The 13204-nt window shown below is 40.6% G+C and overlaps 1 protein-coding gene across 2 annotated transcripts in view; it reads left to right on the forward strand.

Annotated features, from left to right (window-relative positions):
- RABEP1 (rabaptin, RAB GTPase binding effector protein 1) overlaps window positions 1–13204 on the forward strand; it is a 51599-nt gene that overhangs the window by 27751 nt on the left and 10644 nt on the right. For both annotated transcript variants that reach the window (XM_075194957.1, XM_075194956.1), the window contains exons 7-11: window positions 517–695; window positions 7182–7301; window positions 7680–8144; window positions 8630–8734; window positions 9070–9186. In XM_075194957.1, the coding sequence (XP_075051058.1) occupies window positions 517–695; window positions 7182–7301; window positions 7680–8144; window positions 8630–8734; window positions 9070–9186 (986 nt within the window). The remainder of the gene's footprint in view (window positions 1–516; window positions 696–7181; window positions 7302–7679; window positions 8145–8629; window positions 8735–9069; window positions 9187–13204) is intronic.

The following is a 13204-nucleotide window of genomic DNA, read 5'->3' on the forward strand; positions in this document are numbered from 1 at the left end:
TATAAGGATAGTATGTGCGTGTTTCTAGTGACTTGATGAACGTTCTGGTGGGAGAATATTGGTTTTGTTAGACAATGATAAAGCATTTGACTGTTGAGTAGCTATACCTTAAAGATACTCTAAGTGCCATTGGGATTGGAAAGGACTTCATTCACTGGATAAGCATCCTGTATAAGAACCCTAGTACTAATGGACATCAGACTACTTTCCACTGGAAAAGGGCACTTGACAGGAATGTCCTACATCCCCTGTATTATATGCAATCACTATAGAACCCAGCAGCTCATGTGAGATCAAAAATATTTTAAACGTATTTCATATCCTACCATTTGCAGGGCTCGTATAACTTAATGTTCAATTTTTCTATAAATATGAAGTAACAAGTTGTCTTTACAACCTTGCTCACTTTGCATCTCAAATAAAAATTTTAAAAATATAGCTTCTCCTCACGCACATCTGTATTGTGTCCTCCATAGGATTGCTGTAAGTAATTGTTTTCTATTCTTTCCTGGCTAGTTTGTCACCTACTAGAACAGGAAAGGCAACAACACAATCAGCTGAAACACACATGGCAAAAGGCGAACGATCAATTTCTGGAGTCCCAGCGTTTGATGATGCAAGACATGAAACATATGGAGGCCGTGTTGACCACGGAGCAGCTTCGACAAGTGGAAGAGAGGAAAAACAAAGACCAGGTATGTAGCACTTGTTTACAAAGATGTTACTACTGACTAAAAATAAGATGGGTGTTATATAGATTAAAAAGACAATGTTTACAGAGATGAAAAGCAGCAGCCTTTTAAAAACTTTGAAATGCTAACACTGTTAAACAGCAGTTTTAGTAACTCCTGTCCTAAAAGGATATGAGTTGGCGTTCAGAATAACTGGTGTGTTTCCCGAAGTCCTTTGAACATCCACCAGTCCTGCAGGCATTGATTGCCACCAAAATACATACCCACCATGTGGATATTGAGCCTTATTTTATTTTTTAAATATTCAGTCTACCATCAAATATCAAATATACAGTTAATGCTTATTTTGTTTGGCTTTAGTTATAATAGGTCCCTATTTATCTTAAATCGTTTAACTCCCTTTTCTATTTCTGTTTATGCTGCCAGCCTATCTCCCCTTAATTTCTGTTTTGACCTCCATGACAAAAGGGAGGCTGTTTCTGCATCTATTTTCTCTTTATATATGTCCTTTTAATGGTAAGAACCACAGAACATACAGTAGTTGTGCTGTAGGAGTTTTATGTATCTGTATTTGAAAGGACCTATTTACAAAGTTAACTACCTTATACCTGAATCTGGAGATTTTGCAACATTGCAGGAGACAGTGAAGTAGCATGGCATTAAGGCATTTGCACATATAACATCTACCAGTTGCTCTTTCTATAACATGCTTCGATTGCACAGGTGTGTTATATGCTCGATTTCCAACTTTTACATGTGCATCAGTTATTAACATAGTCGATTTGGTAGCTTGAAGTGAATTTTACAAAGTACTTATAAAATTGAGAGTTCCTATACTGTGCTTTTAACTGATTAGTGTAAAAAGTATTTTTCTCTTTCATCCTATCTGGGAGACAGTGCTGCCATCGGTTGTATGAGGGGAGCGTTGATTTAGCGCTTAACTAGTTAACTTGTTTAAAGTAACATGCTAACAGACCCCCTCCCCTCTGCAACCCCTGTAGATAATCAGTTTGGTTTACGTGCCCAAGGAGTTGGGCTTACTTGTACTGCTGCAAGGTTATTTTCAAGCCCCTTCTCCAATTTACAGTTGGACCTCCCCACTAACAATTCAGGGCGCTTCCCTTTGGCCCCTCCACTGCGCCAAGGGTGTTTACAAAAATAAGAGCAGTAATGGCTACCCGTCTTCATTCCATGGGGGTGAATTGTACCCTACCTGGACGACCTTCCCATCAAGGCCACCTCAGATCAGCTACTGCGTTAGCACCTGGCCATCACCAGCAGGATTCTGGAACTCCATGGCTGGAATATAAATCTGCAGAAATTCCAGTTAGTTTCCTTCCAGAGGATGATTTTGTTGGGGGTCATCATGTACACCAAGGAACAAAAAGTGTTCCTTCCAGAGAACAAGGCACGATCCTTGCAGGACACCACTGCACAGGTTCTGGCCAACCACAGACCATCCATGCTCCTTTTGCATGCGTCTCCAAGGAAAAATGGTGTTGACCTTCGAAACACTTTCTTATGGAAGATTGCACTCCAGTTGCTTCCAGTGGGATTTCTTGGAAAAGTGCTCAGTCTCCCACCTGCAATTGGACTTTTAACCAATCCGGTTATCACCCAAGACGCAGTTATCCCTCCAGTGGTGGATAACTCAGGACCATCTAGCAGTCGGCAGGTCCTTTGCTCTGTGGTCCTGGATCATAGTAACCACAGACACCAGCCTTCGGGGGTTGGGCTGCTGTGGTCTTTCATCTCCGCATTTGGTCGGACCAGGAAGTCTCCCTTCCGATTAACATTCTTTCAGGGGTCCCCGGTCCGTCTCCAATCTGACAATGCCACGGCTGTTGCATATGTCAACAGACAGGGCGGGACCAGGAGCACCAGGGCGATGTGTGTGGCAGCTCAGATCTTTGCCTGGGCAGAGCTATCCATTCCCTCAATTTTGGCAGTGTTCATCTGAGGCATCCAAAAGTGGGAATCCGACAGACGAGAGAGTGGTCGCTTCATCCGGAGGTCTTTCAGTCGCTGGTAATGTGGCCGGTGCCCAGGTTCTGCTAAAGCGCCAAGGTCATCATGACCATGCATTGGGACTTCCGCTAGGGTAGCTGTCTCTCTCCCTCCCTCTTCCCCCAATTCCAATGCTTTCCCATGTGCTTCCCTTCGAGATGACCTCCTCCTCCAAGTGCTCTTTTGACACTGGGATCTGCCTCAGCTGGCTTTAATGGCTTGGCTGTTGAAGCCAGCCTCTGGTGGTCCAAAGGGTTCTCTTCCAAGGCTGTGAACACCTTGCTGCGAGCTCGTAAACCCATTTTGGCTCGTATTTAGCACCGCATTTGGCGCACCTGCATTAGGTGATGGGAGTGTCGGGCCCACCACACGATTTCATGTCGCCTTCCCCGATTTCTCGCCTTTCTCCAGGATGGTCTCGACGCGGGTTTCCGCCTGGGCTCCCTAACAATTCAGGTCTCGGCACTCTGTGTTCTTCCACCTTTGCCTGACGTACATGCCAGATATAAGAACGTTTATGCAGGGAGTCCTGCATATACAGCAACTGTATACCCCGCCCACTTCACCTTGAAGTCTGAACTCGGTGCTCAATATGCTTCAAGGTCCATCCTTTGAACTACTACAATTAGTGGACATGGAAGGTGGCGTTTTTGCTGGCCATTGCATCAGCTCGCAGAGTTTCAGAGCTTGGGGCCCTTTCATGTAGGGAACCATATTTTCTATGATGACCGGGCAGTACTTTGCACTGTCCCTTCTTTTCAATAAAAAGTGGTTTCGGAATTTCACATCAATAAATTGTGGTTCCAGTATTCAGAAGTGACGGCATATTTAGGACCTAGTTCCATGTACTCCCTGGATGTGTTCCGGGGTCTCCACATATGTGTCAAGCGGACATCCCAACTTCAGCGCACTGATTCTCTATTTGCCATCCCATAAACGCGGATGACCTGCTTCTAAAAAGACAATTGTAGATGGCTTACATCGACCATCAAGCGGGCTGCTTATTATCTAGAACTATTTTAAAATGTGTTGCAAGGTTAAAAGCTTTTATATATGGGGTCCCTGTATGCTATTATTATTTATTATTTACCAAAGTTAATTCCGCTTCTGTTACCCTTCAAATACACCTCATAAATGATCTTGTACATTCTTATGTGTTCAGTTATAGTGTGGTAAGTTATAGTGATGGGTACGTACAACTTACCAGTGCTACTGATTTTATAGCTGCATTCATATCTAGAGTGGAGAGGAGTAAGCCATTCCTATTACCGATTTATAAATACCTTGTAATATAGGTGAATAAGTTGATATATAAAGGTTGCTCATACTGAAAGGAATATTAATACCTTAATATTTAATTTTACCAGAAGCAATCTGAAATTGTGAGGGAAAACAAGGATAATTTAGAGTTGAGATGGGACTACCTTGTCTGTCTGGTGCCCTTCTGGGGTTACAAATGGCAGCGATATATAGCTATTAACTACTACTGTCATTTTAGGTTTAAAGTTTGTGTGCTCAGATAACCCTACAGGAGCTGGTGTGCGAGATTGTGCAGGGGTGTTTTTTGGCTGCTGCAAACAGGTTCCCTATGCTGTGCTGGACATCTTTCCAGTGGAGCTGGCAGCATCCTATTGAATGCTACCAGTGCCACTTGGCCCCAGTGAGCAAATCAGGACTGAGGACTGGTTCCTATTGGCACAGTACTGGTATATTTGCTGAAGTCCAAAAGGAATAAGTTCAGGTAGCAAAAGCTGAGCAAACAAAATACTCAAGCAAAGGCTTCGATCAGGAAGTGCCTCTTTATCAGAACAAACAGAAAACAGGATCCAGGTATGTTTTGGTCTTTCTGATATTTTTGCAAGAATTTTCTATTCCGTATGAAGTTTAGATGTTTGTTTGTATGAGGATTGGTCTTCTGTCTTTTCCTGGTTTTGGTATAACTCTTAAAAAGGAAAGTTCTACTGCTTCTGGACGAGAGGTTTTCAAACCCTTGTGTGTCTTGTTAACCTTCCTTACTTCTTGTGTGGCTATCTGTGCTGAGGGTGACCTCCTCTTTCTTTCATTGGCAACAAATGACCCCTTCCACTGGTTCTTGGAACAAAAAAAGAACTGGACAAATCTATGTATTGACCATAAATGTATTTATACTTTATTAATTAAATTAGGAGACCTCTACGATGCCTTTTCCAAAGTAAATAGAAAGATTGTGTTTAACTTCATTATAATGTAAACCATTCACTTCCTTGGTGAATGTTGCCAGTCTCTGGACTAACTTGAATCCTTCAATGTTATTCTTTCGGTGAGGTACCCAAAACTTTATCCCATATTAAAGATTCAATCTATAAAATAGTGTACAATGGTTATGCTATTTGCATCTTTACCTCTTTTATGCACCCTCTGCCCTGCAATGTGATCTGCTACTGACTTTTCTGGCTGTTCTCCGAAGTCCTTTTCGATCTCTGGTTTTAATACAATTACATTTAATTTGCAAGTAGCATAGTTTATCCCATGGCCTGCTGTGTTTTCATATCAGAAGATGCTTAACAATCGTCTAGACCTCACAAAATCCTAAAATTTGATATGCCCAATCTTGTATGACAAAAAAATAACATATTTTATTTGTCATTATTCAACAAAAAAACGCAAAATAATTGACTAGGTCAGGGGCCCCCAACCTTCCCAAGAAGTTAGATCTTAGAAGTATAATGTTTCAATCATGGCTTCTTGGTACTACCGAAAAAATTACCAATCTATTGTTTAAGCAGACCGGAAGGATATGGAGAAAGCACAAATCCTCTTTAAAGCAGCTATGAGAATTGTGGAAATATTCCCTCCAACCTATCTTGATAGCATGATATGTCAATAAAAAAAGATAGGAGTTGTCAACAATGGTTAAGAGAGCCAAATGCATAGCTATCATGGAGGTCCAGAGTTGCCAGTCTGGTTAGACAGAAGATTGCTAGAAAGTCTCACAGGTCATCCTGCTGGACAACCGTACAGCTGTGAGAAGAAGGTGGTAAGTGGTGTTATCTATAAATGTCTTGGACTGCCATCATTTACAATCCACCAAGGGAGAGTGGCTGAGTCCACTGAAAGTTGAAGAGTTTCTGATATGGTTATTTCTTGATGCGAGAGAGGACAGGCCTACCCCCACAGAGCATGGGGTGAACCCTGATCTGAGATTGTGAATTCCAACACTTCAGGCTTAGCCTACAGAGTATTTTTGTAAGTATTTTGCTATCTTTAAGCACTAGAAGATAAAAAGGGAATCCACAGCAGTAACAGACTCCTGTTTCCCTGATCACCTTAGTAATTGCTTTCAAGGCTCTCCTCTTGGTGACCTTAATAAGTATCAGATCTTGGGATAGGTAAAGCTGGTGGTTTTTAAAATTTACAGTAGACCGAATCCTAGCCACTTCTTTTGTGGATCTTTAGTGCCTTAGTTGAACAATGGTATCTCGTAGGTTGTCCTGCACAGATAGGTACAGGCATAAGTCCATGTTTGATCTGTCCATGAAAATCCAGTTCGGTGTCTTGAGCGGTCAGGAATCAAGTGTATATAGAGCTTCTTAAGGAAGGGATTCAACCTGTCCTGTATCACAGGTTTGGATTTGCATGTAATCCTTAAATAGTTTTTTCTCCTCTTGTTGAAGGTCTTCACGTTTAAGCAGATCATTTAGTTATGGAGGCAGTTAAGATCTTGATCTGTGTCTGATTGAAATAATGCTGGCTTACCGATCTGCATTTCTAGGGCTTTGCTTCGAGTACATAGAGAGGTGGTCTCTGCTTTTAAATATGTGAACTTTTTGTGGTTTTTAGCAATAAATGCTGTTTTGATACCAGCAAAGAGACTTTATAGGTGCTGTATATTTCTCCTGGTTGCCAGGATTGACTCTCCCTTACTGCCCACGGTGAGCGGTTTAGTTGAAGCAGTGAAATGGTCAATGTGACCTGATGTTGAGGAGTCTCAAAGTATTGTGGGTACTCTACAATGGATTTTCATTAACTTCACTTGGATTGAGGCAGGTCTCCAACAAGTGGGAGCAGTAAGGTGTTTTTACTAAGCTAAATCAAAATAGAGTGATGGGAGCTCACTTTCTAGGGAGCTTCATTAATCATGTCAAGGCCATATCCCACTGCATTAACTTTTTTTTTTTTTTTTTTTTTTTTTTTTCTTTCTCTTTCTCTTTTATGGGTTTGTTTTGAGTCAGGGATTGTAATTTTGTGGATACCTGGAATTTTTTGACATCACATAATAGGGTAAAATGGATAAAAGATACATTTTCAGTTAGTTAACGCATAACACTCAAATCCTTTTGCAGCATTCACATCTCTTAATATCCAGAGGGCAATTTCGCATTGCTGAAGAGGTATGTGCTTTATAGGTCTTGCTTTTTCCCCAAAGTAGATGTGCATGGCACATAATTATAACAATATAATTGAAATACTATTTGGCGAGTCATGGCTCTCTATATCTTTTAGGAGGAAGATGAGCAAAGAAATCGTAACAGAAAAGAAGGGAAACAGAAAGAAGAGGATGTGTTAAAACAGCTTGGAACAGTAACCTATGATGAATCTCATCCAAATCTTCAAAGTCAAGAGGTTATTTTTAGCTTTCAGGCTAATAAATGTACCTATTGTAGTTATATAATAATGTTGTGAACAGAAGAGGGCTGGATACTAAAGCTTACATTTATCATGTGTTAATCAAAAATTATTACAATTGAGTTCAATTTTGTAATGTGCAGTAGTTTAGAGATGCAAGTGCATATTAAAGTGAGAAAAGGGATTGTTACTCAGAATATTTGTCACACTTCCAATATAATTTGACTATTTGTTGGATTGTTGGATTTTTCTATAACTTATTTTGTATTCTAAGACATAATCAATCATAACGGGGATTTAATTAGCTTGTCCCACATTTATGTAACTCATTTTACCAGTCATTGAGCCAAACTCCTTATGTTTACTATTTTATAGGGCCTCATGAATAGTTCTCATGGCTCAATCCATTCCTTAGATGCAGACTTGGTGTTGCATGAAGGAGAGAATTTGGGCAAACAAGAAGACTTATTCAAAGATGGACTTCGAAGAGCACAGTCTACAGATAGTCTTGGTACTTCAGGTCCACTGCAGGTAAAAACTCTGGGCTATAACAACAAAGCCAAATCAGCGGGAAATCTTGACGAGTCTGACTTTGGCCCACTGGTTGGAGCTGACTCTGTTTCTGAGAATTTTGATACTACTTCCCTTGGATCTTTGCACATGCCAAGTGGATTCATGTTAACCAAAGATCAGGAAAAAGCAATCAAAGCCATGACTCCTGAGCAGGAAGAGACTGCTTCACTTCTCTCTAGTGTCACGCAGATCATAGAGAGTGCATATGTCTCTCCTTCTGGTTACCGTCTGGTGAGCGAAACAGAGTGGAATTTACTTCAAAAAGAGGTAAAGATTTTCCTGCGTATTCCTAATCATGTACAAATAAGTCTCTTTGTTTTCAATATCCGCACAACTTCCTCAAATGCATTTGCATTCAGTATATTGTATACCAGCTTGCGTGTCTGGTCAGCTGAACATGGGAATGGCAAGGAAGCAGGAAGGGGGGAATGTAATATATTTTTGGAAGGAGCATTATAAAACATGTTTCTATTTATGTTTACTTTAAATATTACAGCTATTAGCAGATGGGATATTCTGCATAGAGAGTACTATACTTGCTGTATAATGTGTGTCTCTAGTGCAGTTATATTAGTGATCATTTCTGGTGCAGTCTCCTGGGTGCTGGTTTGTTCAACTATTTTTTATTTCATTAATTGCAAGATTGATTAGATGAAGGTGCATCTTTTATTTAAAATGTTTATTTGTAATGTTTAACGCAGAAAAGCCGTGTGTATGTCTTCACATGCCAACGTTTTATGTGAACTTTCCAGGTGCAGACAGCTGGTAATAAGCTGGGAAGGCGCTGTGATATGTGCTCTAATTATGAGAAGCAGCTGCAAGGGATCCAGACCCAAGAGGCAGAAACTAGAGATCAAGTGAGTGAGCCTGTGCAGCTTTCAGATAGGATTAGTCTGGTATTATTGCCAAATCTTCATCAAGAAACCAAGGCAGACACAAGTTACAGCCCTGAAGTCCTGTCTGGCTTTGTAAAAAAAAAAAAGTCTCTTTAGTGGTCAGTTTGATATTTTTTTTGCTCCTAATTTTGTGAGCCCTTTAGTTTATGGTGATTTGGATAAAATGCCACGGTCTTTATGATTTGTCAAGTGATCTACAGTTAAACACACATCTCCACAGTAATTTCTATATTGTATTGGATAACTCACCTTTGTACAATTTATGAAATTCCTTAATGCAGCACTATTGTTGTCAGGTTAAGAAGCTGCAGGTAATGCTGAGACAAGCAAATGACCAACTGGAGAAAAGCTTGAAGGACAAGCAAGAACTAGAGCAATACATGAAGCACAACACAGAAGAGACAACTAATCAGGTGTGTACTTTGTGTTACAAAATATCTCCCTTCACCATCCTCTTCCAGGGCGCCTAGGATAAATCTTACTCCTCCTTGGCAGTCAAGTAATTATTATGCTATCTGCTTCAGTTTTTTGTGTATTCACGATTAATAACATTTGATTTTGTTTCCTTGCTATATATTTACTTTGCTCAAAATATATTAACTGGTTTTTCCCTCTAAAATGAAATATGTTCTATTTAATCTACAGTTTTACTTACCCACTGCACAGCCTTTCCTACCTTTTGCTCCTGTGGGGTTTTCTATACAGTAGACTGAATAGTAACTTTCTCGGTCTGGCTGGCAGTTGGAATAGTGCCCGTCTTGTATTTTACTCTAATACAAGTCCATGCCATCAGGTGTCCAGCCAAACTAATGCAGAGTGCTCCAACAATTCTAGAAAGAGGGCAGCCATAAGTATCTGGGATAGTGATGCGCATTACTGAAATGCAAGGTGAACAGTCAGAACACAATTTTTATACAACCCCCCCCCCCCCCCCCCCCACACACACACAGTTTAATGTTATTAACTTAATATTTCTGTTAGAAACACTTTAACTCAATGTGGATCTACATGTTACATATGCCTTCATGTACAAAACCTGTACTGGGTATGGCAATAAAACAGAAGTGTAGAATTCCAGTCTACAGTCATGGTCAAAGGTTTTGAGAATGAGACAAGTATGGGTTTTCACAAAGTGCTGCTTCATTGTTTTTAGACCTTTTTGTCAGATGTTGCTATGGAAGTAAAATTACAAGCATTTCATAAGTGTCAAAGGCTTTTATTGACAATTACATTAAATTTATGCAAAGAGTCAACATTTGCAGTGTTGACGCTTCTTTTTGAAGTCTTCTGCAATTCGCCCAGGCATGCTGTCAATCAACTTCAGGGCCTCATACTGACGACCGCCCCTTATTGCCTGATCAATGCTTGGATTTTGTCAGAATTTGTGGGGATTTTTGTTTGTCCACCCGCCTCTTGAGGATTAACCACAAGTTCTCAATGGGATTAAGGTCTGCGGAGTTTCCTGGCCGTGGACCCAAAATTTTGATGTTTTGGTCCCCGAGCCACTTAGAGCACCTTGCCATAAGGCAAAAGTGATAGCTATCATGCTGGAAAAGGCATTTGTCGTCACCAAACTGCTCTTGGATGGTTGGGAGAAGTTGCACTTTGAGGATATCTTGGTACCATTCTTTATTCATGGCTGTGTTCTTAGGCAAAATTGTGAGTGAGCCCACTCCCTTGGCTGAGAAGCAACCCCACACATGAATGGTCTCAGGATGCTTTACTGACACAGGACTGATGGTATCGCTCATCTTTCCTTCTCCGGACAAACGTTTTTCCAGATGCCACAAACAATCTGAAAGGGGATTCATCATAGAAAATGTCTTTACCCCAGTCCTTAGCAGTTCAATCCCTGTACCTTTTGCTGAATATCAGTCTGTCCCTGATGTTTTTCCTGGAGAGAAGTGGCTTCTTTGCTGGCCTTCTTGACACCAGGCTATCCTCCAAAAGTCTTCACCTCACTGTGTGTGCAGATGCACGCACACCTGCCTGCTGCCATTCCTGTGCAAACTCTGCACTGGTGATGCCCCGATTCCACAGCTGAATCAACTTTAGGAGACGTCCTGTCACTTGCTGGATATTCTTGGGCGCCCTGAAGCCACCTTCACAACTATTGAACCTCTCTCCTTGACGTTCTTGATGATAAATGGTTGATTTAGGTGCAATTTTACTAGCAGCAATATCCTTGCCTGTGAAGCCCTTTTCATGCAAAGCAGTGATGACTGCATGTGTTTCCTTGCAGAGAACCATGGTTAACAGAGTAAAAACAAAGATTTCAAGCACCACCCTCCTTTTAAAGCTTCCAATCTGTTATTCTAACTCAATCAGCATGACAGTGTGATCTTCAGCCTTGTCTTCGTCAACACTCTCACCTGTGTTAACGAGAGAATCACTGACCTGATGTCAGCTAGTCCTTTTGTGGCAGGGCTGAAATGCAGTGTTCAATGTCATGACAAAGAGGGACTCTTAACCCTTAATATATTGCCCATATAGAAACAAGCGGTGTTGTAAGCCTGCAATTTATTGCAAGAGCTGTTTTTACATGCTTCAAATATTACCTTGAAGTGTAATATAAATTTCACACTATACAAAACACCATGTCACTATTGCTAATTCTAAATTGGTTCAATTTAAAGCAGCACTCCCCCCAAAAAAATTCTGTTTAAATGACAAGTTAAGCACTGTCACGAACACGCTCCCAGCTGTCGTGACTTTGGGGTATTTGCTGTATGAGGTTACCCACGATTCCAGCCGCAGTCTCTCTCTACCTATCGCACAGGTTATAGACCTACTGAATTGCCCCCACACAGTGCTCTCACACCCCTATACACTTCAGGTTTGCCACCTCTTATATGAATACGGGAAATAGGACCCCAATATCCTGTCCCACACTGGCACACAAGACTTCTAGCTACCACAGGCTAACAAGCCCGCCACCAGCAAACAAAGGGTTAACTTCACACCACCAGTTACACAAATGTAAATACAAGCACACAGTAAGCTTGTTAATTAAATGTATCAACAAATCGCATACCGGCATTCAAAGGGTTAACTTGGTCGAGCTATTTCTTCTTAACAGGCTAATTGTTTTGTTAGAGTATCAAGGACGCAACATATTAAATTACAGATTTAATATATAAAAGTACAGGGGAATTCAGATATAAAAAATAATTAATAAACAATTAACAAATTGACATAATATACACAAGCAAAAACAGTTTTAAATAAAAGGAATTAAATTCAGAGCATAACTTACAGATAAGTGGTATATTCTGGCAAAGGGAAATTGGCTTGGAAGATGGACAGCTTATCAATGTGAATTGATTTCCCAAAAGTCTTACAATTTGTTGTACCTGGTCTCAGCTTTTTAAAGACACTTCCGCACCTCTTCCTACCCCCAGGGGTTGTGGCCTGTGACACTTTTTCCAATCACCATTTGCATTTTGCCTGATTTACTACCCAATTCTACTATGTGACCTAAATTTTCTGTGGAGCGTCACACAGATCCAATTATTATTAATAAATCCCCTATGAATTTGTCCATCTTTTGATATCAAACACGCCCAGATACAGTGTAATCGTAGGGCTTATACTCATTTCCTTAACTTCTCTGTTGTGTAGACGTCTGAATTTGACATATGAGCTGCCCTTCATCATGCTAGGAAGGAATATGTGGTTGATCACTACTTTTATTGATCTTAAGTGGCATATTTTAAAACTGAATTCTATTTGTCTATATAAAGTATAGCCAAGTTAGCACATGACCTCTGTGAGCTAGACACCATGCTGAGAGGTTCCTAAAAGTTTATTCCGGTGTCAAAACTCCATCCCGGCCAGGATATATCTCACAGCAGGGGCTCTTTGAAGCTGCCACAGGTGACTCCTATGTTCTCACACTGGAACATGCAATAGACTGTCTTCACATTTTACACTTTAATAGCTCAATATATCAATGGATTCATTTGATATAACATTTACACTGCAGTTATGATTTATCCCTTATTCCCCACAATTATGTGATGGGTTAACCCTTATAAATAAGTTCTCTATGTTCATCACAAGTACCTTTTTAACTGTGTATCACTTTTAGCTATCCTTCTACAAATAACGATCTCCTTTTCAAGAGCTCTCTGGTTGGCAAACAAAAATGGCTGCCAAATGTAGAAACAGTGGGGGTAACTTAATAGCAGCAGAGTGCCTTTGCACGCAATTCGGGTTATTGTTGTAGAGGGATGTCTGATCATCTTTGCCCGCGCCTTTAAGTATCTAACCAGAACATCGCCGCTGAGTCTGATCACACTAAGCTCCGGTGGCATTTTGATTGCCACCAATCAATCTGTTACATAGATGCAAGCTAATCTTTTACTTAAAGATCAGAATGCATCAAAAGGAGGCACTCCAATCCACTGAAAAATGATCTATTGAAACTTA

The sequence above is a fragment of the Mixophyes fleayi genome, chromosome 2 (assembly GCF_038048845.1).
Source record: "Mixophyes fleayi isolate aMixFle1 chromosome 2, aMixFle1.hap1, whole genome shotgun sequence".
In the NCBI taxonomy this organism is placed as follows: domain Eukaryota; kingdom Metazoa; phylum Chordata; class Amphibia; order Anura; family Limnodynastidae; genus Mixophyes; species Mixophyes fleayi.